The 25,875-nt window shown below is 43.3% G+C and overlaps 1 protein-coding gene across 2 annotated transcripts in view; it reads right to left on the bottom strand.

Annotated features, from left to right (window-relative positions):
• Positions 1-23,132, bottom strand: part of col28a2a (collagen, type XXVIII, alpha 2a) — a 38,876-nt gene extending 15,744 nt beyond the window's left edge. For both annotated transcript variants that reach the window (XM_046361032.1, XM_046361041.1), the window contains exons 1-11: positions 22,974-23,132; positions 22,486-22,659; positions 21,276-21,850; positions 18,025-18,045; positions 17,762-17,821; positions 11,382-11,435; positions 10,821-10,865; positions 10,414-10,440; positions 10,286-10,330; positions 10,122-10,166; positions 9,741-9,794 (exon numbers count right to left, since the gene is read on the bottom strand). In XM_046361032.1, coding sequence (XP_046216988.1) covers positions 9,741-9,794; positions 10,122-10,166; positions 10,286-10,330; positions 10,414-10,440; positions 10,821-10,865; positions 11,382-11,435; positions 17,762-17,821; positions 18,025-18,045; positions 21,276-21,850; positions 22,486-22,651 — 1,092 coding nt within the window. In that variant the 5' untranslated portion in view covers positions 22,652-22,659; positions 22,974-23,132. The remainder of the gene's footprint in view (positions 1-9,740; positions 9,795-10,121; positions 10,167-10,285; positions 10,331-10,413; positions 10,441-10,820; positions 10,866-11,381; positions 11,436-17,761; positions 17,822-18,024; positions 18,046-21,275; positions 21,851-22,485; positions 22,660-22,973) is intronic.
• Between the last annotated feature and the right edge of the window lie 2,743 nt (positions 23,133-25,875).

Raw genomic sequence — 25,875 nt, 5'->3', positions numbered from 1 at the left:
TCCTTCACACGGATCAGTCGTCCTGGTCCATTTGCAGAAAAACAGCCCCAAAGCATGATGTTTCCACCCCCATGCTTCACAGTAGGTATGGTGTTCTTTGGATGCAACTCAGCATTCTTTGTCCTCCAAACACGACGAGTTGAGTTTTTACCAAAAACTTATATTTTGGTTTCATCTGACCATATGACATTCTCCCAGTCTTCAGAGGCATGTATGGACACACAGTCATGGGTGAACAGGGAGTACAGGAGGGGGCTATGTACGCACCCTTGTGGGGCCCCAGTGTTGAGGATCAGCGAGGTGGAGATGTTGTTTCCTACCTTCACAATCTGGGGAGCGGCCTGTCAGGAAGTCCAGGACCCAATTGCACAGGAAAGGGTTGAGACCCAGGGCCTCTAGCTTAATGATGAGCTTGGAAGGTACTATGGTGTTGAATGCTGAGCTATAGTCAATGAACAGCATTCTTACATAGGTATTCCTCAGATGGGATAGGGCAGTGTGCAGTGTGATGGAGATTGCATCGTCTATGGACCTATTGGGGCGGTAAGCAAATTGAAGTGGGTTTAGAGTGACAGGTAAGGAGTAGGTGATATGATCCTTGACTAGCCTCTCAAAGCACTTCATGACAGAAGTGAGTGCTATGGGGCGATAGTCATTTAGTTCAGTTACCTTTGCCTTATTGGGTATAGGAACAACAGGAGCCATTTTGAAGCATGTGGGGACAGCAGACTGGGAGAGGGAGAGATTGACTATGTCCATAAACACCCCAACCAGCTGGTCTGCGCATGCTCTGAGGACGCGGCTAGGGATGCTGTCTGGGCCGGCACCCTTACAAAAGTTAACACGTTTAATATCTTACTCACATCGGCCATGGAAAAGGAGAGCCCACAGTCCGTGTAAGCGGGCCGTGTCGGTGGCACTGTATTATCCTCAAAGCGGGCAAAGAAGGTGTTTAGTTTGTCTGGAAGCAAGACGTCGGTGTCCGTGACATTTTCTCTTTGTAGTCTGTGATTGTCTGTAGACCCTGCCACATACGTCTTGTGTCTGAGCTGTTGAATTGAGACTCCCCTTTGTCTCTATACTGACATTTTGCTTCTTTGATTGTCTTGCAGAGGGAATAACTACACTGTTTGTATTCAGCCATAATCCCAGTCACCTTTACATGTTTAAATGCGGTGGTTCATGCTTTCAGTTTACGCAAATGCCACCATCTATCCACGGTTTCTGGTTAGGGAAGGTTTTAATAGTCATTGTGGGTACAACGTCTCCTGTGCACTTTCTTAGAAATTCACTCACCGAATCAGCATATACGTCAATATTATTCTCTGAGGCTACCTGGAACATGTCCCAGTCCGTATGATCAAAACAATCTTGAGTGTGGATTCCAATTGGTCAGATCAACATTGAATAGTTCTTAACACAGGTACATCCTGTTTGAGTTTCTACCTATAGGAAGGGAGGAGCAAAATGGAGTCGTGGTTGGATTTGCTAAAAGGAGGGCGAGGGAGGGCATTGTATGCATCGTGGAAGTTAGAGTAGCAGTGATACAGAGTTTTGCCAGCACAAAACACGCAGCCTCAGGATATATGGTTTCCAGTTTGCATAAAGTCCAGTGAAGATCCTTGAGGGCCGTCGTGGTATCGGCTTGAGGGGGGATATACATGGCTGTGACAATAACCAAAGGCAATTTTCTTGGGAGATAATGCGGTCTGCATTTAATTGTGAGGAGTTCTAGGTCAGGTGAACAAAAGGACTTGAGTTCCTGTATGTTGTTACGATTACACCATGAGTCGATAATCATGAAACATACACCCCGCTCTTCTTCTTCCCGGAGAGATGTTTATTCCTGTCGGCGTGACGTACAAAGAATCCAGGTGGCTGTATCGACTACAACAGCATATCCCGAGAGAGCCATGTTTCCGTGAAACAGAGTTTGTTACAGTCCCTGATGTCTCTCTGGAATGCAAGCATTGTCCTAATTTTGTCTACCTTGTTATCTAGAGACTGGACATTAGCGAGTAATATACTTGGAAGAGGTGGGTGGTGTGTGCGCCTTCGAAGTCTGACCAGAAGACCGCTCCGTGTACCTCTTCTCTGGCGGTGTTGTTTTGGGTGTGTCTCTGGAATCAGCTCAAATGCACAGAGTAGTTCGAACAAATTATGCGCTTTGGGAAAGTCGCATTCCTGGTCGTAGTGCTAGTAAGTTGATGCCGCTCTGATATCTAACAATTCTTCCCGGCTGTATGTAATAACACTTAAAATTAAGGACGAGAAGCGAGGCTGCCCTCTTTGTCGGCGCCATTTTGATGTTGATCTTGTCTTTACATACTAATAATATATGTGTGACATTTGTTTTGAAGTTGGAAACTTTTATCTCCCTCACCAACTTCAAACATCTGCTATCTGAGCAGCTAACCGATCGCTGCAGCTGTACATAGTCTATCGGTAAATTGCCCACCCATTTTTACCTACATCATCCCCATACTGTTTTTATTTATTTACTTTTCTGCTCTTTTGCACACCAATATCTCTACCTGTACATGACCATCTGATCATTTATCACTCCAGTGTTAATCTTCAAAATTGTAATTATTCGCCTACCTCCTCATGCCTTTTGCACACAATGTCTATAAACTCCCCTTTTTTTCTACTGTGTTATTGACTTGTTAATTGTTTACTCCATGTGTAACTCTGTGTTGTCTGTTCACACTGCTATGCTTTATAATAATAATAATAATAATATATAATAATAATATAATAATAATAATAATAATAATATAATAATATATGCCATTTAGCAGACGCTTTTATCCAAAGCGACTTACAGTCATGTGTGCATACATTCTACGTATGGGTGTTCCCGGGAATCGAACCCACTACCCTGGCGTTACAAGCGCCATGCTCTACCAACTGAGCTACAGAAGGACCATGGGCAGGTCGCAGTTGCAAATGAGAACTTGTTCTCAACTAACCTACCTGGTTAAATAAAGGTGAAATAAAAAATATATATATATTTTTTAGAATGGACCATTATCATGCACCTGTATCGAAACAAGTGCAGCGGGAAAAAATACATGTCATCTATGCACTTAAATAGCGAATGGAGGACGTTTTTCCCCATGGTTTATTTTCATGCCAGCCAGGTAGGTTGTACTCATGTTGTAAATATTAGCAATGCGCTTAATATTAGGAAGGTTGAGAAATAAATATAGTAGGCCTAGCCAATTGACAGCTGATGGGAGCCTCCTCTTTTTATTAGCAGCCATCACTATGTTTTCTGCCTGAATTGCATAGTCTATAGAAATTTGCATTGATGTCAGAGTGATTAGAGGGACAATGGATTGCTGAGTACCAAGCAGTTAGCAAGTTTGGTAGGCTACTAATGACCAGCAGCAGCATCAGAGCTTGGAGAGGACAAAAAGGCTTCTCAACAGTTTTTAACCCCAAGCCATAAGACTCCTGAACAGGTAACCAAATGGTTACTTGGACTATTTGCATTGTCTGCCCCCCCAACCCCTCTGTTACGCTGCTGCTACTACTCTCTGTTCATCATATATGCATAGTCACTTTAACGATACCTACATGTACATACTACCTCAATAAGCCTGACTAACATGTGTCTGTATATAGCCTTTGCTACTGTTTTTTTCAAATGTATTTTTACTGTTGTTTTATTTCTTCACACACACACACACACACACACACACACACACACACACACACACACACACACACACACACACACACACACACACACACACACACACACACACACACACACACACACACACACACACACACACACACACACACACACACACACACACACACACACACACACACACACACACACACACACACACACACACACAGGGAAAAAAGTATTTGATCCCCTGCTGATTTTGTACGTTTGCCCACTGACAAAGATATGATCAGTCTATCATTTTAATGACAGGGTTACTGGAACAGTGAGAGACAGATAACAACAAAAGAATCCAGAAAAAAAACACATGTCAAAAATTTTTGAAATTGATTTGCATTTTAAATGAGGGAAATAAGTATTTGACCCCTTCTCAATCTGAAAGACTTCTATCTCCCAGATGTCATTTATACAGGTAACGGGCTGAGATTAGGAGCACACTCTTAAAGGGAGTGCTCCTAATTTCAGTTTGTTACCTGTCTAAAAGACACCTGTCCACAGAAGCAATCCATCAATCAGATTCCAAACTCTTCACCGTGGCCAAGACCAAAGAGCTCTCCAATGATGTCAGGGACAAGATTGTCAGGGACACAAGGCTAGAATGGGCTATTAGACCATCGCCAAGCAGCTTGGTGAGAAGGTGACAACAGTTGGTGAGATTACTCGCAAATGGAAAAAACACAAAAGAACTGTCAATTTCCCTTGGCCTGGGGCTCCATGCAAGATCTCACCTCGTGGAGTTGCAATGATCAAGAGAACGGTGAGGAATCAGCCCAGAACTACACGGGAGGATCTTGTCAATGATATCAAAGCAGCTGGGACCATAGTCACCAAGAAAACAATTGGTAACACACTACGCCGTGAAGGACTGAAATCCTGCAGCGCCTGCAAGGTCCCCCTGCTCAATAATATAATAATATAATAATAATAATATAATAAATAATAATAATAATAATAAATGCCATTTAGCAGACGCTTTTATCCAAAGCGACTTACAGTCATGTGTGCATACATTCTACGTATGGGTGGTCCCGGGGATCGAACTCACTACCCTGGCGTTACAAGCGCCATGCTCTACCAACTGAGCTACAGAAGGACCACTCAAGAAAGCACAGTGGGGAGAACAAGTATTTGATACACTGCCGATTTTCCTACTTACAAAGCATGTAGAGGTCTGTCATTTTTTATCATAGCTACACTTCAACTGTGAGAGACGGAATCTAAAACTAAAATCCAGAAAATCACATTGTATGATTTTTAAGTGATTAATTAGCATTTTATTGCATGACATAAGTATTTGATACGTCAGAAAAGCAGAACTTAATATTTGGTACAGAAACCTTTGTTTGCAATTACAGAGATTATACCTTTCCTGTAGTTCTTGACCAGGTTTTCACACACTGCAGCAGGGATTTTGGCCCACTCCTCCATACAGACCTTCTCCAGATCCTTCAGGTTTCGTGGCTGTCGCTGGGCAATACGGACTTTCAGTTCCCCCCAAAGATTTTCTATTGGGTTCAGGTCTGGAGACTGGCTAGGCCACTCCAGGATCTTGAGATGCTTCTTATGGAGCCACTCCTTAGTTGCCCTGGCTGTGTGTTTCGGGTCGTTGTCATGCTGGAAGACCCAGCCATGACCCATCTTCAATGCTCTTACTGAGGGAAGGAGGTTGTTGGCTAAGATCTTGCGATACATGGCCCCATCCATCCTCCCCTCAATACGGTGCAGTCGTCCTGTCCCCTTTGCAGAAAAGCATCCCCAAAGAATGATGTTTCCACCTCTATGCTTCACGGTTGTTCTTAGGGTTGTTCTCATCCTTCTTGTTCCTCCAAACACGGCGAGTGGAGTTTAGACCAAAAAGCTGTATTTTTGTCTCATCAGACCACATGACCTTCTCCCATTCCTCCTCTGGATCATCCAGATGGTCATTGGCAAACTTCAGACGGGCCTGGACATGCGCTGGTTTGAGCAGGGGGACCTTGCGTGCGCTGCAGGATTTTAATCCATGACGGCGCAGTGTTTTACTAATGTTTTTTTTGAGACTGTGGTCCCAGCTCTCTTCAGGTTATTGACCAGGTCCTGCCGTGTAGTTCTGGGCTGATCCCTCACCTTCCTCATGATCATTGATGCCCCAAGAGGTGAGAACTTGCATGGAGCCCCAGACCGAGGATTGACCGTCATCTTGAACTTCTTCCATTTTCTAATAATTACGCCAACAGTTGTTGCCTTCTCACCAAGCTGCTTGCCTATTGTCCTGTAGCCCATCCAAGCCGTGTGCAGGTCTACAATTGTATCCCTGATGTCCTTACACCCTCTCTGGTCTTGGCCATTGTGGAGAGGTTGGAGTCTGTTTGATTGAGTGTGTGGACAGGTGTCTTTTATACAGGTAACGAGTTCAAACAGGTGGAGTTAATACAGGTAATGAGTGGAGAACAGGAGGGATTCTTAAAGAAAAACTAACTGGTCTGTGAGCCTGAATTCTTACTGGTAGGTAGGTGATCAAATACTTACAAGTATGTCATGCAATAAAATGCTAATTAATTACTTAAAAATCATACAATGTGATTTTCTGGATTTTTGTTTTCGATTCCATCTCTCACAGTTGAAGTGTACCTATGATAAAAAGTACAGACCTCTACATGCTTTATAAGTAGAAAACCTGCAAAATCGAGAGTGTATCAAATACTTGTTCTCCCCACTGTACATGCCCATCTGAAGTTTTCCAATGAACATCTGAATGATTCAGAGACAACTGGGTGTAAGTGTTGTGGTCAGCTGAGACCAAAATGGAGCTCTTTGGCATCAACTCAACTCGCCGTGTTTGGAGGAGGTGGAATGCTGCCTATGACCCCAAGAACACCATCCCCACCGTCAAACGTGGAGGTGGAAACATTATGCTTTGGGGGTGTTTTTCTGCTAAGGGGACAGGACAACTTCACCGCATCAAAGGAACGGTGGACGGGGCCATGTACCGTCAAATCTTGGGTGAGAACCTCCTCTCAGCCAGGGCATTGAAAATGGGTCGTGGATGGGTATTCCAGCATGACAATGACCCAAAACACACGGCCAAGGCAACAAAGGAGTGGCTCAAGAAGAAGCACATTAAGGTCCTGGAGTGGCCTAGCCAGTCTCCAGACCTTAATCCCATAGAAAATCTGTGGAGGGAGCTGAAGGTTCGAGTTGCCAAACGTCAGCCTCAAAACCTTAATGACTTGGAGAAGATCTGCAAAGAGGAGTGGGACAAAATCCCTCCTAAGATGTGTGCAAACCTAGTGGCCTACTACAAGAAACGTCTGACCTCTGTGATTGCCACCAAGTACTAAGTCATGTTTTGCAGAGGGGTCAAATACTTATTTCCCTCATTAAAATGCAAATCATTTTATAACATTTTTGACATGCGATTTTCTGGATTTTTTTTGTTGGTATTCTGTCTCTCACTGTTCAAATAAACCTACCATTAAAATTATAGACTGATCATTTCTTTGTCAGTGGGCAAACGTACAAAATCAGCAGGGGATCAAATACTTTTTTTCCCTCACTGTACCTTTTTCCCCCGCACCATTGGTTAGAGCCTTTAAGTAAGCATTTCACTGTAAGGTGAAACTTTGATTTGATTTGAGAAGCATAATTACTGTGACTAAACAGTCATGTGGAATTTGACTGCCTTCATGACTCGTGAACGCCGGTGTGGCGGTAATACGGTCACCGCAACAGCCCTAGCCTTATACTGAGGAATGGCTTCCGTCTGGCCATTCTACCATAAATGCCTGATTGGTGGAGTGCTGCAGATATGGTTGTCCCTCTGGTAGGTTCTCCCATCTCTACAGAGGAACTCTGGAGCTCTGTCAGAGTGACCATCGGGTTCTTGGTCACCTACCTAACCAAGGCCCTTCTCCCCCAATTGCTCAGTTTGGCCAGGCGGCCAGCTCTAGGAAGAGTCTTGGTGGTTCCAAAGTTCTTCCGTTTAAGAATGATGGAGGCCACTGTCTTCTTGGTACCCTTCCCCAGATCTGTGCCTCGAAACAATCCTGTCTCGGAGCTCTACAGACAATTTCCTCGACCTCATGGCTTGGTTTTTCTCTGACATACACTGTCAACTGTTGGACCATATATAGACAGGTGTGTGCCTTTCCAAATCATGTCCAATCAATTGAGTTTACCACAGGTGGACTCCAATCAAGTTGTAGACACATCTCAAGGATGATCAACGGAAACAGGATGCACCTGAGCTCAATTTTGATTCTCATAGCAAAGGGTCTGAATACTTACTTAAATAAGGTATTTCGGTGGCTGAACTGATTCTGACAACATATCCCGAGAGAGCCATGTTTCCGTGAAACAGAGAATGTTACAATCGGTCTCTCTGGAAGGCAACCCTTGCTCTAACTTATTTTTACCCATCTACCATTAGGTGCCCTTCTTTGCAAGGCATTGGAAAACCTCCCTGGTCTTTGTGGTTGAATCAGTGTTTGAAATTCACTGCTCTAGTGAGAGACCTTACAGATCATTTGTATGTGTGGGGTACAGAGATGAGGTAGTCATTCAGAAATCATGTTCAACGCTATTATTGCGCACACAGTGAGTCCTTGCAACTTATTATGTAACTTATTTAGGCATGCCATTACAAAGGTTTTGAATGCTTATTGACTCAAGACATGTCAGCATTCCATATTTTATTAGCATTTTGAAAATTTTGAAAACCTAATTTCACTTTGACGTTATGGGAATTGAATGTAGACTAAAAACCTCACATTTTATCCATTTTAAATTCAGGCTGTATCACAACAACATTTTGAAAAAGCCAAGGGGTGTGAATACTTTCTGAAGGCAATGTAAGATTCTGTTAAGTCAATATATTTAAGTTTAACCCTAATTTCAATGTTTACAACGCTGGTTGAAATGAGATGAAAACAGTACTGGTTGATTACTTTTTTCAAATCCAATGTATTTTCCACATTGATTCCATGACACAATACGCTGACAAATTATGTTGAAACAACGTTGATTCAACCAGTGAATACCCAGTGGGGAGCTATTGTCAGAACTGTACTGTATATGGAAAAGTGGGAAAACTATTTTACCCCTCCAAATTAAAACAAGTCAGGGCACATCCTAAAGCCAGACATTGTCTCAGTTGAGGTGTCGACTCAAAGTAGTCAAAAACATCTAGTCTCAAAACAATTAAGAGCTATTTTACTGGAGGCAATGGTTTGCTGGAGAGTTTGCAGTCATCATGAGATTTACTCACCATTTAGGAGTTATTTCATCCTAAACAACAAACAACAAAGAAGTGGAGCCTGTCAAGCAGAAAGCTGAGATAACCACTTAAAATGTTTTCCCAAAGCAAGGCAGATCTCTCACACGTTTCAGTCCACACCTCCATAACAATCACATTTGACCTCCGTTAAATGCTCAACACCTTACATTCCTCTCTTAAAACATATTCCTAACAGGGTAGACTATAAACATGGCTCTTTCCACAATTGTCCATCCAGTTTTGAAAGATTGTCTTTGATGGTGGAGCTGATTCAATTAGTAAGATATAAATCACAAGGCTGCTAAAATCTCAACACGTACAGTTAACATACTCATATTATGGGAGCAACATCTGTCTTTAACATTCTGTTTACCCTTTTTTCTCTTTCCACCGGAAACCTGCATGTTCTCACATGGAGAGAGAACATTTTACTTTTTATAGCTGTAGTGCCTTGACAATCCCGATAGAGGACTGGTAAGGAGGTAGACAGTGCTTTAGGCAGTTCCTAGTGTACCGTATATTTAGACACAGGACTCCTGCCATTAACTGAACCTGAGTATGAATGTGAAAACTAGCATTAATCCCAACACTGCTGAATTAGTGAAGGGGAAGGCACTGGCACCGGGCCAGTATTTTCCACAGGTGCCTATTAAGGGAGAGAGACACATGCCCCTCGACTCTCAGGTAGTACAACGCGTGGCAGGAACCTCTCTTTGAAAGTTCCCTTAAAAGGAAGTGTACAGGCGACAGCAGATGTGTGTGATGAGGTGTCTCCTTACTAACCTTATTACCCTGAGGGCCCTCAGGTCCAACGTCACCCTGTGGACCGGGTAAACCCTGGGGAGCAACAAAGAACACTCCATAACAAAGGTGCACAATTCACATCGGGACATAAAGTGAAGGCTACCCAGATATGGATGCTAAATTGCTGGGAAGATCTACAGAGATTACAGACATTATCAACTACATTGTGTGTGTGTGTGTGTGTGTGTGTGTGTGTGTGTGTGTGTGTGTGTGTGTGTGTGTGTGTGTGCGCGGGAGGGAGGGGAGTGGAGTGGAGCATGGAGCGGGTATACATGCGTTCATACAGGTGTTTCACAAAAGTAGAACACTTTAATCTGAACATGGGCAATTCCCAGGTACATGTCGCTGTTGTTTACCCACCTGGAGACCTCTGACTCCTCTGGTGCCCATTGGGCCCTCAGGACCCTGGGAGTGGACATTCAATGAGACAGTAAAGAAAGGTCCTGTATAAATCAACCTGTAGTATGACCAACAGAACAAAAGAAAGACTCAGAGAACAGATAAAGTGGATTACTCATACCTACCCTGTCCCCTTTAATTCCTGGAGTGCCACACTCGCCTCTCTCACCCTGTGTAATGAAAGCAATATGTCATATGAATGAACTGTAGCTTCAAAATAACATAAATAGTAATGACATCTTGAATGACATACCCTCTCTCCTTTGTAACCAGATTTTCCCTGCAAACAAACACAGTAGAATAGGTTTGATTGTGAGCAACAGCTGTACATGCATTGATAAATGCTTAATCAACATACAGATGTAGGATCTTAATTTAAGCCAGTTGGCTGCAGCAACAGGAAATGTAGATTATTATTAATGGACATTTTTTTTCAGAGGGTTTGATGTATTTTTTTGTAAATCAAGTCTGAAATGTCAGTGGAAAACTTCAGAAGCATTTTTAAACCTCAAATACACTACATGTTTTACATTTCCTGTGTTGCAGGAAAGGTCCCCTGCAACAGGGTGATTAGTTTAAGAACCTAGATCTGTATCTATAGAGATCCGCATATGAACATTTTATTGTAAGAAGTACTACGTGTTTAAGTGTATCACTCACTTCTCCGCCATCCCGACCTGGAAGTCCACTTAGTCCTCCTTCTCCCTAAAAGGAAAGGAGAACATGGCAATCTACCGTATATTACTGGAGCTATTCCATTTAGATTATTTAACTTACATTTAACTAGGCAAGTCAGTTAAGAACAAATTCTTATTTACAATTACACCCCAACCCAAACCTGGACGACGCTGGGCCAATTGTGCGCCGCGCTATGGGACTACCAATCACGGCCGGTTGTGATACAGCCTAGAATCGAACCAGGGTCTGTAGTGACGCCTCTTGCATTGAGATGCAGTGCCTTAGACCTCTGCGCCAACTGGGAGCCTGAGCCTTAAATTATTACTCCTATAAGGAATATGCAGATACCTATACAAGAATAGTAAATGGAAATTGACTATATATTTGATTTGATATAATTACTCCTATAAGGAATATGCAGTATGTCTATACAAGAATAGTATATGGAAATTGGCTGTATCTTTGATTTTAGAGAGACATCAGGAACACAACAGGTATGTAGATCAATTAAATAATTTAAAAGAATCATAACAAATCAAAGACCTTCAATCCTTTGAGACCAGGGGCTCCATCATCTCCAGGGCGACCCTTCTTCCCCTGTGGAATGAAGTAACAACACAAGATTCATTTAACTCACTTTCGAACAAAACATGTCTTCACAAATGATCTGCAGTGAGTCAAGGTCTGTGACAGAGCCTGGTCGCGAACCCAGTCTCTGGCGGCACAGGTGCCCTTAGACTACTGCGCCACCCGGGAGGCCCCAAAATTTTACTCCATACATTTTCCCTGACAGCCAAAAGTATTCGTTACATTTTGACAGGAAAATTTTCCAATTCACACAGTTATCAAGAGAACATCTGTCACGCCCTGACCTTAGAGATCCTTTATATTCTCTATTTTGGTTAGGTCAGGTTGTGACTAGAGAGGGTAGTCTAGTTCTCATTTCTATGTTGGCCTGGTATTGTTCCAAATCAGAGGCAGCTGTCTATCGTTGTCTCTGATTAGGGATCATATTTAGGCAGCCTTTTCCCACTGGGTTTTTGAGGAGATCTTGTCTATGTCTAGTTGCCTGTGAGCACTACATTAGTGTCACGGTTCAGGTTGCTTCACTTTATTGTTTTCTGTGAGTTTCATCTAATAAACATGTGGAACTCTATGCACGCTGCGCCTTGGTCCATTAATTCAACGATCGTGACAACATCCCTGGTCATCCCTACTGCATCTGATCTGGCAGACTCACTAAACACAAATGCTTTGTTTATCAATTGTATTGGACTGTGCCCCTGGCTATCCGCCAATAAAAAAAGAATTCTGCTGTCTGGTTTGCTTAATATAAGGAATTTGAAATGATTTATACTTTTATCAATTCCATTTACTTTTGATACTGAAGTATATTTAAAACCAAATACTTTAAAACTTTTACTCAAGAAGTATTGTACTTGGTGACTTACTTTTACTTGAGTCATTTTCTATTAAGCTATACTTTTACTTGAGTCATTTTCTATTAAGCTATACTTTTACTTGAGTCATTTTCTATTAAGCTATCTTTACCTTTACTCAAGTATAACACTTTAGTACTTTTTTCACCACTGGTTATTGATCATGCAGCTCTCTGTCAGCACAAGACTTAATTGTCAGATGCTGAGGACCCGAACATTAATATGGCTGTCATCCATCCAGAAGGGGGCCTCTAGTCTGTTCTGATGATTAGAAGCATTGGTGGAAAAAGTATCTAATTATCATAGATACCTTAATAGAAAGTTACTCAAGTGAAAGCCAGCCAGTAAAATACTACTTGAGTAAAAGTCTAAAAGTATTTGATTTTAAATATACTTCTGTATCAAAAGCAAAAGTATAAATAATTTCAAGTTCCTATTATTTAGCAAAGCAGACAGCACAATTGTCTTGTTTTTTAAATGTTCAGACAGCCAGGGGCACAATCCAACACTCAGACATTATTTACAAAAAATGACCATGTGTTCTCTTGATAAGTGCGTGAATTTGACGATTTTCCTGTCCTGCTAAGCATTCAAAATGTAATGAGTACTTTTGGTTGTCAGGGAAAATGTATGGAGTAAAAGTACAATATTTTCTTTAGGAATGTAGTGAAGTAAAAGATGTCAAAAATATAAATAAAGTAAAGTACAGATTCCCCCCAAAACGACTTAAGTAGTACATTAAAGTATTTTTACATTTACATTTACATTTAAGTCATTTAGCAGACGCTCTTATCCAGAGCGACTTACAAATTGGTGCATTCACCTTATGACATCCAGTGGGACAGTCACTTAACAATAGTGCATCTAAAACTTAGGGGGGGTGGGGTGAGAGGGATTACTTAACCTATCCTAGGTATTCCTTAAAGAGGTGGGGTTTCAGGTGTCTCCGGAAGGTGGTGATTGACTCCGCTGTCCTGGCGTCGTGAGGGAGTTTGTTCCACCATTGGGGGGCCAGGGCAGCGAACAGTTTTGACTGGGCTGAGCGGGAGCTGTACTTCCTCAGTGGTAGGGAGGCGAGCAGGCCAGAGGTGGATGAACGCAGTGCCCTTGTTTGGGTGTAGGGCCTGATCAGAGCCTGGAGGTACTGAGGTGCCGTTCCCCTCACAGCTCCGTAGGCAAGCACCATGGTCTTGTAGCGGATGCGAGCTTCAACTGGAAGCCAGTGGAGAGAACGGAGGAGCGGGGTGACGTGAGAGAACTTGGGAAGGTTGAACACCAGACGGGCTGCGGCGTTCTGGATGAGTTGAAGGGGTTTAATGGCACAGGCAGGGAGCCCAGCCAACAGCGAGTTGCAGTAATCCAGACGGGAGATGACAAGTGCCTGGATTAGGACCTGCGCCGCTTCCTGTGTGAGGCAGGGTCGTACTCTGCGGATGTTGTAGAGCATGAACCTACAGGAACGGGCCACCGCCTTGATGTTAGTTGAGAACGACAGGGTGTTGTCCAGGATCACGCCAAGGTTCTTGGCGCTCTGGGAGGAGGACACAATGGAGTTGTCAACCGTGATGGCGAGATCATGGAACGGGCAGTCCTTCCCCGGGAGGAAGAGCAGCTCCGTCTTGCCGAGGTTCAGCTTGAGGTGGTGATCCGTCATCCACACTGATATGTCTGCCAGACATGCAGAGATGCGATTCGCCACCTGGTCATCAGAAGGGGGAAAGGAGAAGATTAATTGTGTGTCGTCTGCATAGCAATGATAAGAGAGACCATGTGAGGTTATGACAGAGGCAAGTGACTTGGTGTATAGCGAGAATAGGAGAGGGCCAAGAACAGAGCCCTGGGGACACCAGTGGTGAGAGCGCGTGGTGAGGAGACAGATTCTCGCCACGCCACCTGGTAGGAGCGACCTGTCAGGTAGGACGCAATCCAAGCGTGGGCCGCGCCGGAGATGCCCAACTCGGAGAGGGTGGAGAGGAGGATCTGATGGTTCACAGTATCGAAGGCAGCCGATAGATCTAGAAGGATGAGAGCAGAGGAGAGAGAGTTAGCTTTAGCAGTGCGGAGCGCCTCCGTGATACAGAGGAGAGCAGTCTCAGTTGAATGACTAGTCTTGAAACCTGACTGATTTGGATCAAGAAGGTCATTCAGAGAGAGATAGCGGGAGAGCTGGCCAAGGACGGCACGTTCAAGAGTTTTGGAGAGAAAAGAAAGAAGGGATACTGGTCTGTAATTGTTGACATCGGAGGGATCGAGTGTAGGTTTTTTCAGAAGGGGTGCAACTCTCGCTCTCTTGAAGACGGAAGGGACGTAGCCAACGGTCAGGGATGAGTTGATGAGCGAGGTGAGGTAAGGGAGAAGGTCTCCGGAAATGGTCTGGAGAAGAGAGGAGGGGATAGGGTCAAGCGGGCAGGTTGTTGGGCGGCCGGCCGGCCGTCACAAGACGCGAGATTTCATCTGGAGAGAGAGGGGAGAAAGAGGTCAGAGCACAGGGTAGGGCAGTGTGAGCAGAACCAGCGGTGTCGTTTGACTTAGCAAACGAGGATCGGATGTCGTCGACCTTCTTTTCAAAATGGTTGACGAAGTCATCTGCAGAGAGGGAGGAGGGGGGAGGGGGCGGAGGATTCAGGAGGGAGGAGAAGGTGGCAAAGAGCTTCCTAGGGTTAGAGGCAGATGCTTGGAATTTAGCGTGGTAGAAAGTGGCTTTAGCAGCAGAGACAGAGGAGGAAAATGTAGAGAGGAGGGAGTGAAAGGATGCCAGGTCCGCAGGGAGGCGAGTTTTCCTCCATTTCCGCTCGGCTGCCCGGAGCCCTGTTCTGTGAGCTCGCAATGAGTCATCGAGCCACGGAGCGGGAGGGGAGGACCGAGCCGGCCTGGAGGATAGGGGACATAGAGAGTCAAGGGATGCAGAGAGGGAGGAGAGGACGGTTGTGGAGGCAGAATCAGGAGATAGGTGGGAGAAGGTTTGAGCGGAGGGAAGAGATGATAGGATGGAAGAGGAGAGAGTAGCGGGGGAGAGAGAGCGAAGGTTGGGACGGCGCGATACCATCCGAGTAGTGGCAGTGTGGGAGGTGTTGGATGAGAGCGAGAGGGAAAAGGATACAAGGCAGTGGTCGGAGACTTGGAGGGGAGTTGCAATGAGGTTAGTGGAAGAACAGCATCTAGTAAAGATGAGGTCGAGCGTATTGCCTGCCTTGTGAGTAGGGGGGAAGGTGAGAGGGTGAGGTCAAAAGAGGAGAGGAGTGGAAAGAAGGAGGCAGAGAGGAAAGAGTCAAAGGTAGACGTGGGGAGGTTAAAGTCGCCCAGAACTGTGAGAGGTGAGCCGTCCTCAGGAAAGGAGCTTATCAAGGCATCAAGCTCATTGATGAACTCTCCGAGGGAACCTGGAGGGCGATAAATGATAAGGATGTTAAGCTTGAAAGGGCTAGTAACTGTGACAGCATGGAATTCAAAGGAGGCGATAGACAGATGGGTAAGGGGAGAAAGAGAGAATGACCACTTGGGAGAGATGAGGATCCCGGTGCCACCACCCCGCTGACCAGACGCTCTCGGGGTGTGCGAGAACACGTGGGCGGACGAAGAGAGAGCAGTAGGAGTAGCAGTGTTGTCTGTGGTGATCCATGTTTCCGTCAGTGCCAAGAAGTCGAGGGACTGGAGGGAGGCATAGGCTGAGATGAACTCTGCCTTGTTGACCGCAGATTGGCAGTTCCAGAGGCTACCGGAGACCTGGAACTCCACGTGGGTCGTGCGCGCTGGGACCACCAGAGTAGGGTGGCCGTGGCCACGCGGTGAGGAGCGTTTGTATGGTCTGTGCAGAGAGGAGAGAACAGGGATAAACAGACACATAGTTGACAGGCTACAGAAGAGGCTACGCTAATGCAAAGGAGATTGGAATGACAAGTGGACTACACGTCTCGAATGTTCAGAAAGTTAAGCTACGTAGCAAGAATCTTATTGACTAAAATGATTAAAATGATACAGTACTGCTGAAGTAGGCCAGCTGGCAGTGGGTGCGTTGTTGACACTACACTAATCAAGTCGTTCCGTTGAGTGTAATAGTTTCTGCAGTGTTGCTATTCGGGGCTAGCAGGCTAGCTAGCAGTGTTGTTTACGTTACGTTGCGTTAAAAGAACGACAATAGATGGCTAGCGAACCTAGAAAATCGCTCTAGACTACACAATTATCTTTGATACAAAGACGGCTATGTAGCTAGCTAAGTAGCTAGCTACGATCAAACAAATCAAACCGTTGTACTGTAATGAAATGAAGTGAAAATGTGATACTACCTGTGAATGCGACCGGGTAGTTGAGTTCTATACAGAAGACGTTGGCTAGCTGTTGGCTAGCTAGCAGAGTCACCTACGTTAAGGACGACAAATAGCTGGCTAGCTAACCTCGGTAAATTAAGATAATCACTCTAAGACTACACACTCTAAACCTAAACAACACAATTATCTTGGATACGATGATACGAAGACAGCAAAGACAGCTATGTAGCTAGCTAACACTAAACTAATCAAGTCGTTCAGTTGAGTGTAATAGTTTCTCCAGTGCAGCTAATCAGTGGACGTTAGCTAGCTGGCTAGTGAAGACTACGTTAGGACGGCGAAATACGATAATTACGCAATTATCTTTGATACAAAGACGGCTATGTAGCTAGCTGAGAAGAAATTGATAAGACAAATCAAACCGTTGTGATATAATGAAATATAATGAAAAAGTTATACTACCCGTTGGAGCGACGTGCAGATGCGGCCACTCGCTCCAACCGGAACCTTAAGTAACTACTGTGTAGAATAACCTAATCTTACACTTTAAGCCCCCTTGTAACGGTTGTCATAGGTGGAAGAAGGTGAATAGGACCAAGGTGCAGCGTGGTACGTGTTCATGGTAGATTTAATAAAGAAACTGAACACTAGAACAAAAAAACACATCCTGACCAAACTAAAAAAGAGACATAAAAAAGGAACTAAGGTCAGGACGTGACACCCCTCCAACATTCTCCAACTCTGACTAGCTGACAATGGAGGTAGTAAGAGTTATTTCCGATGACAAAGGTCCTGATTTATTGCGAGTAAAGGTCTTCATAGGATGCCCATGGCTTCCATGGGGGACATCTTATGTGGGAAGGGAAATGTGCAACAACTTGACAGGACAGGCAACACAAATTAGCAGTTGAGGCTTAAAGGAAATTCATGAAGAAAAACAACCAAAAATCTGTCTTGTCCTGTAGCATTTGGACTATTTTCAGAATGCTGGTAATGGAGATGCAAGAAAGACAGCTTTCTATGACCACTGGGTGTAACTTAGAAAAAAGCAAGCAATTATTGTAAGTATCTAAAACCAAGCAATTACCCACAATATCAGAATCTTGTAAGATTCCTCTTTGGGACGTTTAATTGAATTCAGCCCTTCAGGAATATATCACCTTCTTAAATGACAAAGGAAAAGTATTCTGCGTTTGGAAAGGAAAGAAAGAGTACTTACGGCTAAGCCACTGAGTCCTCTTTCGCCCTTCTCACAGGCACATTGTTGGGCCGGGGGACACTTCAAAAAAGGCAAGACATGGTTTCAGAATCAACATGTAACTGGATAAGACACTTTTTTGTATTTGTTTTTATTTCAACTTTTTTTAAACTAGGCAAGTCCCTTAAGAATAAATTATTATTTAATTCAGGGTCCCTGAACTTGATTATGTATTTGTTGAATGAGGACAGCGTATCAACACATCAAAATGTAATAGCACCTACCCCTTCATCAGCCAGGTCAGTCTGTGTAGAGAGAGAATAAACAGTGACAACCATTAGAGGAAATCATATACTGTATCATCCAAAACATACCGAAACCAGGTACATTTTCAACTAGATTACAGGACTAGTAAACTCTAGCATAATGTATCATACTTTTGCCTCCCCTCTTCACACACCGGTCCCATGTTTCACTATACTGAACAAAAATATGAACACAACTTGTAAATTGTTGGTCCCATGAGCTGAAATGAAAGATCCCAGAAATTGTACATACGCATAAAAAGCTTATTTCTCTAAAATATTGTGCACAAATTTGTTTACATCCCTGTTAGTCATTTGCCAAGATAATCCCTCCACCAGACAGGTGTGGCATATCAAGAAGCTGATTAAACAGCATATCCATTACACAGGTGCACCTTGTGCGAGGGACAATAAAAAGCCACTCTAGAATTTGTGCCACAGATGCACAAACTGTCAGAAACCATGTAACGGTTGTCGTCGGTGGAATAAGGTGAGGACCAATGCGCAGCGTATTTAATGAAAACTGAACACTGAATAATAAAACAACAAACAAACAACCGGAACAGTTCTGTCTGGTGTAGACACACAAAGGCTGAAAACAACTACCCACAAATCAAGTGGGAAAAACAGGCTACCTTAGTATGATCCTCATTCAGAGACAACGATTGACAGCTGTCTCTGATTGAGAACCATACCAGGCCAAAAACATAGAAAACCAAAACTAGAACAACACATAGAATGCCCACCCCAACTCGCAAGGATCTGTCGCAAGGATCTGTCGCAAGGCTCTGTACACAATTCCCGGAAGCTGAAAATGGCCCAGTTCTTCCATGGCCTGCATACTCTCCAGACATGTCACCCATTGAACATGTTTGGGGATGCTCTGGATCGACGTGTACGACAGCGCGTTCCTTTTCCCGCCAATATCCAGCAACTTCACACAGTCATTGAAGAGGAGTGGGACAACATTCCACAGGCCACAATCAATAGCCTGGTCAACTCTATGCGAAGGAGATACTGACTGGTATTCTGATCCACGCCCTTAATAAAAAAAAAAAGTATCTGTCACCAACAGATGCATATCTGTATTCAAAGTCATGTGAAATCCATATATTAAGGCATAAAACATGTGTTTCAATTGACTGATTTCCTTATATGAGCTGTAACTCAGTAAAATCTTTGAAAATGTTGCATGTTGCGTTTATATTTTTGTTCGGTGTATAAACTAGACTTTGAAAAGCCTGGTGTCTGAGTCCAAGTGACTTTTGGGGTTTCTTGAATTATGGTTCCGTGCCAAGCTCTGTTTGGCTATGTTGCCACTTGAAATAAATGAATGTGTAGAAAGTCCCTTGTAATACCAATGACACAAATGCAAACCAAATGTTATGATAAAAGAGTATCACTGAAAGCACCCTGACTGTTTACCCTCAGAGGAATGTAAGGTGTCGACCGCAAGAGGTTGTGTTTACTCTTATTGAGAAAACCCATGAAGCATTCAACAGTCAAAGTAAAGCCCATGGGATATGCACTCACAATATAGAGATGGTAAGCAGCATGTCTATTGGGAAATGTAAGACAGCTGTCTGCTCATTGAACAAAAATACCAAAGCCATGACTCTCATCCATAGCCATTCATTATCTTGCTACAGTCTCTTGAATTTGTATCCCTACGAATTGTGGAATGTCAGTCATTCTGGCTCCAGTCTGGATCCTACTTAACCCTCATACTACCTACCGCCTGCTGTCATTTTGACCGCAGAGGAATCATTTTTTAAGGAATTCTTCAAAATGTTCATGACTTTGTCAATCAACTTGTTCATAGGAATCTAAATCGAAATAATTGTTTAGTGTTTCTGCATCCATATAGACTTAATAATTAAAGTCCTTTAGGGTAAATTTCACGACAGCCAAACACACCTAATTCCGCCTATAGTAACTTGATAGATAGGACCTTTATTTGAATCTAGATTTCTCTGGAGACATAATAACACGTTATCCAAGTTATAGAGGGTGGAGGGGGACCTGTATCAGTGACTTTGACCAGATAGACAGATCATCTGCAGAGATATAACTCCCCATGTACTCGCCTGAGATTGTACTTTTCTATACCACGTATTCTATGACTTTGTACAAAACCAAAATTACCTTAATTTTTTGGCATATAAACTTCTGCCAATGGTATAAATACTTGATCGAACTGCAATACAGAACTCCGATACACTCTGAATCGACACAAAGAGCTGCATTGGTGTGTATTCTCCAAAAAGTATTTATTCTTTGGAAAATCTAAAAAAGTATGAATTTGAATCTCGGATTCTCTGGAGATATAATATTAGATGGTGGAGGGGGACCTGTATCAGGGATTTTGAACAGATAAACTGATCATCTGTACAAATTAAGCACCTTATGTACTCGGCTATGGTTATAACTGGTTTGACCATGTACAAAATCCAAATTACCTTACATATACTGTACCCTAGTTGCAGTCAAAACAGCTCATAAAAGTCGGTCAGCGTTATGCATACTTGGCAGAACTGTAATACAGAACCAACTACTCTCTGAATGTACACAGTGCTGTATTGGTGTGTATTCTTCTAAAACAAATGTTTTACGGGAAACGTAATATAAATACCAGAATTCCTATAATATCATCCAGTATTCTTTATGTGCAACTTGTTATGGTATTTGGGTTGCAATAACATTTGGTTTTAAGTGACTGAGGATTTGGGCATGCTTTTTGATTGACAAAATGTGTATTTACTTCATAATTCTAAAAACTAAATGATACTACAATCAGATGATGGTAAATCTGTTTGTTTTTTTACTTATGTGGATTGCACTAAAAATTGCACTAGAAACATTTATATTTTTGTTTGACAGAATATGCTAATTAACTGTAATTTTGCAAAAGTAACAGTCTGTTTTGCTTTAAAAAACCAGATAACATTATTTACATGTCTAATGATATTTTCATAAGAATTAAGTTGATTTTTTGCTATGATTGTTGCTTTTTCCAATAGTTTCTTCTGTGGATCAAAATGATCTAGGTTGTATGTAAAACATGGTAGTTGGTAGTATGAGGGTTAAAAACACCTCCAGAGATGATTTTGGTTGCAACACATTGTGTAATTCAACTCTGATTACATGTAAATCACAACTGTATCATTGTGTCATCATCACTACCTAACATTGTGTTTCTTGAGAAGCAATGCAAGGCAGATCATACTCACAATTTCTTTGAGGACTTTCTCCACAATGTCAATATCCTGCAGGTTGTGGAGGTATCGGGAGGCAGGAGAACTGGCCAACAAACTCAGCTGGGCCACGTTGGCTGACTCGTTGGCTGCACGGGTGATGCCCACCGTGAAGAACTTCACCCCCTGGTTCTTGGCGTCAGCGGCAGCTGAGAAGATGTCTGGGTTCCTGGGGTGGGAGATGCCGTCAGTGAGCAGCATGGCCACCTTGATGTTGCCTGGGCTGGACTCCTCCAGGTACATCTTGGTCATGTTGGTGATGGCGTAGGTGGTGTAGGTGCCGTGGCCGATGTAGACAATGGGGGTGATGTGGGACTTGAAGTTGTCGGTGCCCTTCCACTGCTTGAAGGTCTGCTCGATGATGACGTGACTGCTGTACTGCAGCAGGGCCGCCTTCCAGCTCAGACTGCGCCCGGTCTGCAGGCGGGCGGCCTGGAGCCTGTCCACCACATCCATGGCAAAGCGCTTCTCCTGCTCATGGTTCTCCTTGGCACTCTCAGAGCTGTCCAGCAGAAAGGTAAGCTCCAGACCGCAGTCCTCATCTAAAATGGCTGTGTTCATGTGAAGACGAGTCAGAGACACACAATTGCACCAAGAGGCTATTCTATTAAAAATTGTCATTGTGAGTTATGAATGTGTTATGAAGTTCTTATGTAGGTGCCCTTCAAATAAAGAGTTCCCGTGTTTTCTATTTTCACTCATTTTTAGATGAGTGCAATCGTTCAAAGTTATGACAATCACCGTCAAAATGCCCAAAACACTATCTAAAATGAACTCTTTGTCTTGATATTACATCTCTCACATGGACAGAAAGACCAAGCTAAATCATGTTAATATGACATAGAGTGAAAATGCCGTAGGATATCAACTCCTTGGGAACATAGCAGGTACAGTAGTATATCCCAGGACATCCACTCATAGGATAGATGTCTATCTACTGTCTCCACCTGTGTTTGCCAAATGTACTGTGTTCACCTTCACCTGTGTTAGCCAAACTTTAACATGTGTTTTTATGATGCATGCTCAAGCTCTTGTTTAGCTGAAATTTGGATTTCTATTGGATTGATGAATTATGGTCACAGAAATGCGACATAATAAGATATCTGTGATCTCACTGTTTGAAATGGCAACTGTTTGCAATGAGCAACTACATTATAAAAACGATAATGTTTTTTCCCCCTCATACCTTGTCCATTATGTTTTTGCACGTTAGTTGCAATGGCTGGAGCTTGCAGTTGGGCCCCCCTGCCCCTGGGTCTCTTGTTCACTGTTCTCTCTTCATAGTAGTCCTGAGCCCAGACACTCAACAGCCCTGCTACCAGCAGGAACCAGGTCACAGCAGGGAACAACATTGTCCCTCCAGCAGAGAGAGACAACCAAGGATCAATTTTGGAGCATTTTTACATTTAAACAACCATCTACATGATTTATCTACCAAATTACTTCATGTTCAGTGAGGACAACACGATTGCTCAACATGGAGTATTTGAAAATTGATATTTGTGCACAAGATTAGTGCACAACGAGTCATCAGATCCATCTAAAATAAAGTAGCACTAGTTTTTAATCTGAAATGTTAAGATTTTGTATCAGACACTTTCCCACTATTTCATTTCTAAGAATGCATATATGCAGATTGTCTTTTTACTGAGCAAAACTCCACTGTAGACTCACAATCCAAAGCCTTTTTTTGCCTGCTGCAGATCCGGGTGAGGTACGCTTGTGCAATGTCCAAAATGCTGGTCTTGTGCAGGTAGTTAGAGAAGAACAGCAGTGATGGAAGGTTCCAGTTTGCTTCCTGAGTGTGTAGCAGCAGTGATAGACATCCTGAGACCCAGTGTGTCTGTGAGCCCCCCCAGCCTTTCCCTCCTCCTTTATAAGAGAGGAGGGCCGAATGGGGTTGGGTTTCAGCATTGTTGACATTATAAAGATGCCTCCAAGCATCTCATATCTTTTGATCTGGTTGCATGAAGTCATGATTTTAACCAGTGGTGTATAATGTATGGGTAATTCATCTGTATAAACCTTTGTTCTATAGTTTGCCACAACAAAACTGAAAAATGTATTTCAATTTTAACCCCTGTAATGTAACTCCATCCCTGTCATCTGTATTTGACTAAATACAAGGCTAAAGGAAAAGGGAGGAAGTGTTGACGTCTTAAGGACCAATAAACTTTCCCTCTTACACACCAACGGATCCTACAGTGGTTGTCATGTGATCAGAATTTAGCTCATCTGGTCTTCCTCATTGTGTGTGGATAATGCCTTTGTCCTATGGTAATCAATGGGTTAATGAACCTGCCTCAAACAGTCTTAAATTTGTCAGCAAGAGGTTTGCAAGTTGTTTTCATAGATGGCAGAGCTTATCGTAGTCCGCTGAGTCTGTGAGGAGTGCCAGAAATACCAGTGTGACTTTATTTCTTTCAAAAAACTTTGGGATTGTGTCCGCTTTTGCTGATTTGTTCTGTTTGGTCAAAATCCTCAAGCCTCCAGACTGAGATGTCTTCTTTTTTCATTTCAGTGCAGCTAAGCTTTGTGTAATGAGCCGTAGGGAACTAGGGATATGTGAACAATAGCACAGTCAGACTGTAGTGAACTGGGGGTGGGGTATAGTGATAAATCCACAAACGTAACTTGCATGTATTGAAGTTGGGAGGCATGGATATATACACATGAGTGAACAAGGTTCCTATATGCTGTGTACCCTGATTTTTGCAATAATTATTTTATTTTTTATTTATTTTGACCCCTTTTTCATGGTATCCAATTGTTAGTAGCTACTATCTTGTCTCATCGCTACAACTCCCGTACGGGCTCGGGAGAGACAAAGGCTGAAAGTCATGCGCCCTCCGATACCTAACCCAACCAAGCCGCACTGCTTCTTAACACAGAGCGCATCCAACCCGGAAGCCAGCAGCATCAATGTGTCAGAGGAAACACTGTGCACCTGGCAACCTTGTTTGCATGCACTGCGCCCGGCCCGCCACAGGAGTCACTGGTGCGCGATGAGACAAGGATATCCCTACCGGCCAAGCCCTCCCTAACCCGGACGACGCAAGGCCAATTGTGCGTCGCCCCACGGACCTCCTGGTCGCGGCTGGTTACGACAGAGCCTAGACGCGAACCCAGAGTCTCTGGTGGCACAGCTGGCGCTGCAATACAGCACCCTTAACCACTGCGCCACCCTGGAGCAATGATATCCCTCAATGACACACACAATAAATATATACACTGAGTATACCAACAGCGCAGTTCAAGAAAAAGTTCAGAAAATATTTACCAAATAAACTAAAGCAATAAATTATCAAAAGTAACACAATAAAATAACAAGGCTGTTCTGAGGGCAAAAGGGGGGAGGGGGCGGGATGCAACTCAATATTAGGAATGTGTTCCTAATGTTTGGTATACTCAGTGTATGTTACATCTCTTACAGATGCCATAAATTAATTTGAGCCAGTTTCACACAGGAGGAATATAATTCTGCAGCAACAGAAAATGTAAATTGTTATGTAAATTATAATTCATGGGGGGAAAAATGTCAAACTTTAGATTGTTGAAATGCCAAACTTTAGATTTTTAAAAACCTAGAATACACTATAATTTTGCATGTCCTGCTGTACAGGAAAATTCCTGCAACAACATCAGGATGATCAAATTAAGATACTGTAAGGTTATACATTTATTTTCTTAGTCAACCTTGTGTTCTGTTTTGTTCTTGAATGTAGCCCTGTTTTGTTGTGTTCTCGAACATAGCCTTGTCTTTCATTTTTGTTAATTGATTTCACCTGATTAGTTACTCACCTGGTCTCATCAGCTCCAAATTTAGTTCAGATCATTCTGTTTGTGCCTTTGTGAGGTATTGTTCGTTTTGACTCTACTATAAGCCTTTTCCTAGCACTCTGTGAGAACCAGTAAGAGCCTTCAGTCCTAGTTATGATTCACCTGCCTGTTTGGCTACCTGTGTATGACCATTGCCTGCCTGTGACCACCATTCCTGCCTTCTGTGAAGGCGAAATAAACACCTACCGCGCTCTGTGTGTGAATCTACACCTTTTTCTCCCTGAGTATTCATTATAGATACGGAATCTGTATATGCATTTGACTATGAAGGGCAGAGCAACTCAATTTCAATTCTGAAATTGTTTAACTTGGGTCAAATGTTTCAGGTAGCCTTCCACACGCTTCCCACAAAAAGTTGGGTGAATATTGGCCCATTCCTCCTAACAGAGCTGGTCAGGTTCTGCCCACAAATGTTCTGTAGGATTGAGGTCAGGGCTTGGTGATGGCCACTGCAATACCTTGACTTTGTTGTCCTTAAGCCAGTTTTCCACAACTTTGGAAGTATGCTTGGGGTCATTGTCCATTTTGAAGACCCATTTGCAACTAAGCTTTAACTTCCTGACTGATGTCTTGACATTTTGCTCCAATATATCCACATCATTTTCCTCCCTCATGATGCCATCTATTTTGTGCACCAGTCCCTCCTGCAGCAAAGCACTCCCACAACTTGATGCTGCCACCCCCGTGCTTCATGGTTGGGATGGTGTTCTTCGGCTTGCAAGTCTCCCCCTTTTTC

The sequence above is a fragment of the Oncorhynchus gorbuscha genome, linkage group LG01, assembly GCF_021184085.1.
Source record: "Oncorhynchus gorbuscha isolate QuinsamMale2020 ecotype Even-year linkage group LG01, OgorEven_v1.0, whole genome shotgun sequence".
NCBI classification, from domain to species: domain Eukaryota; kingdom Metazoa; phylum Chordata; class Actinopteri; order Salmoniformes; family Salmonidae; genus Oncorhynchus; species Oncorhynchus gorbuscha.
Note: the sequence above shows the minus strand (reverse complement) of the source record. Positions and strands in the feature narration are given on the sequence as shown.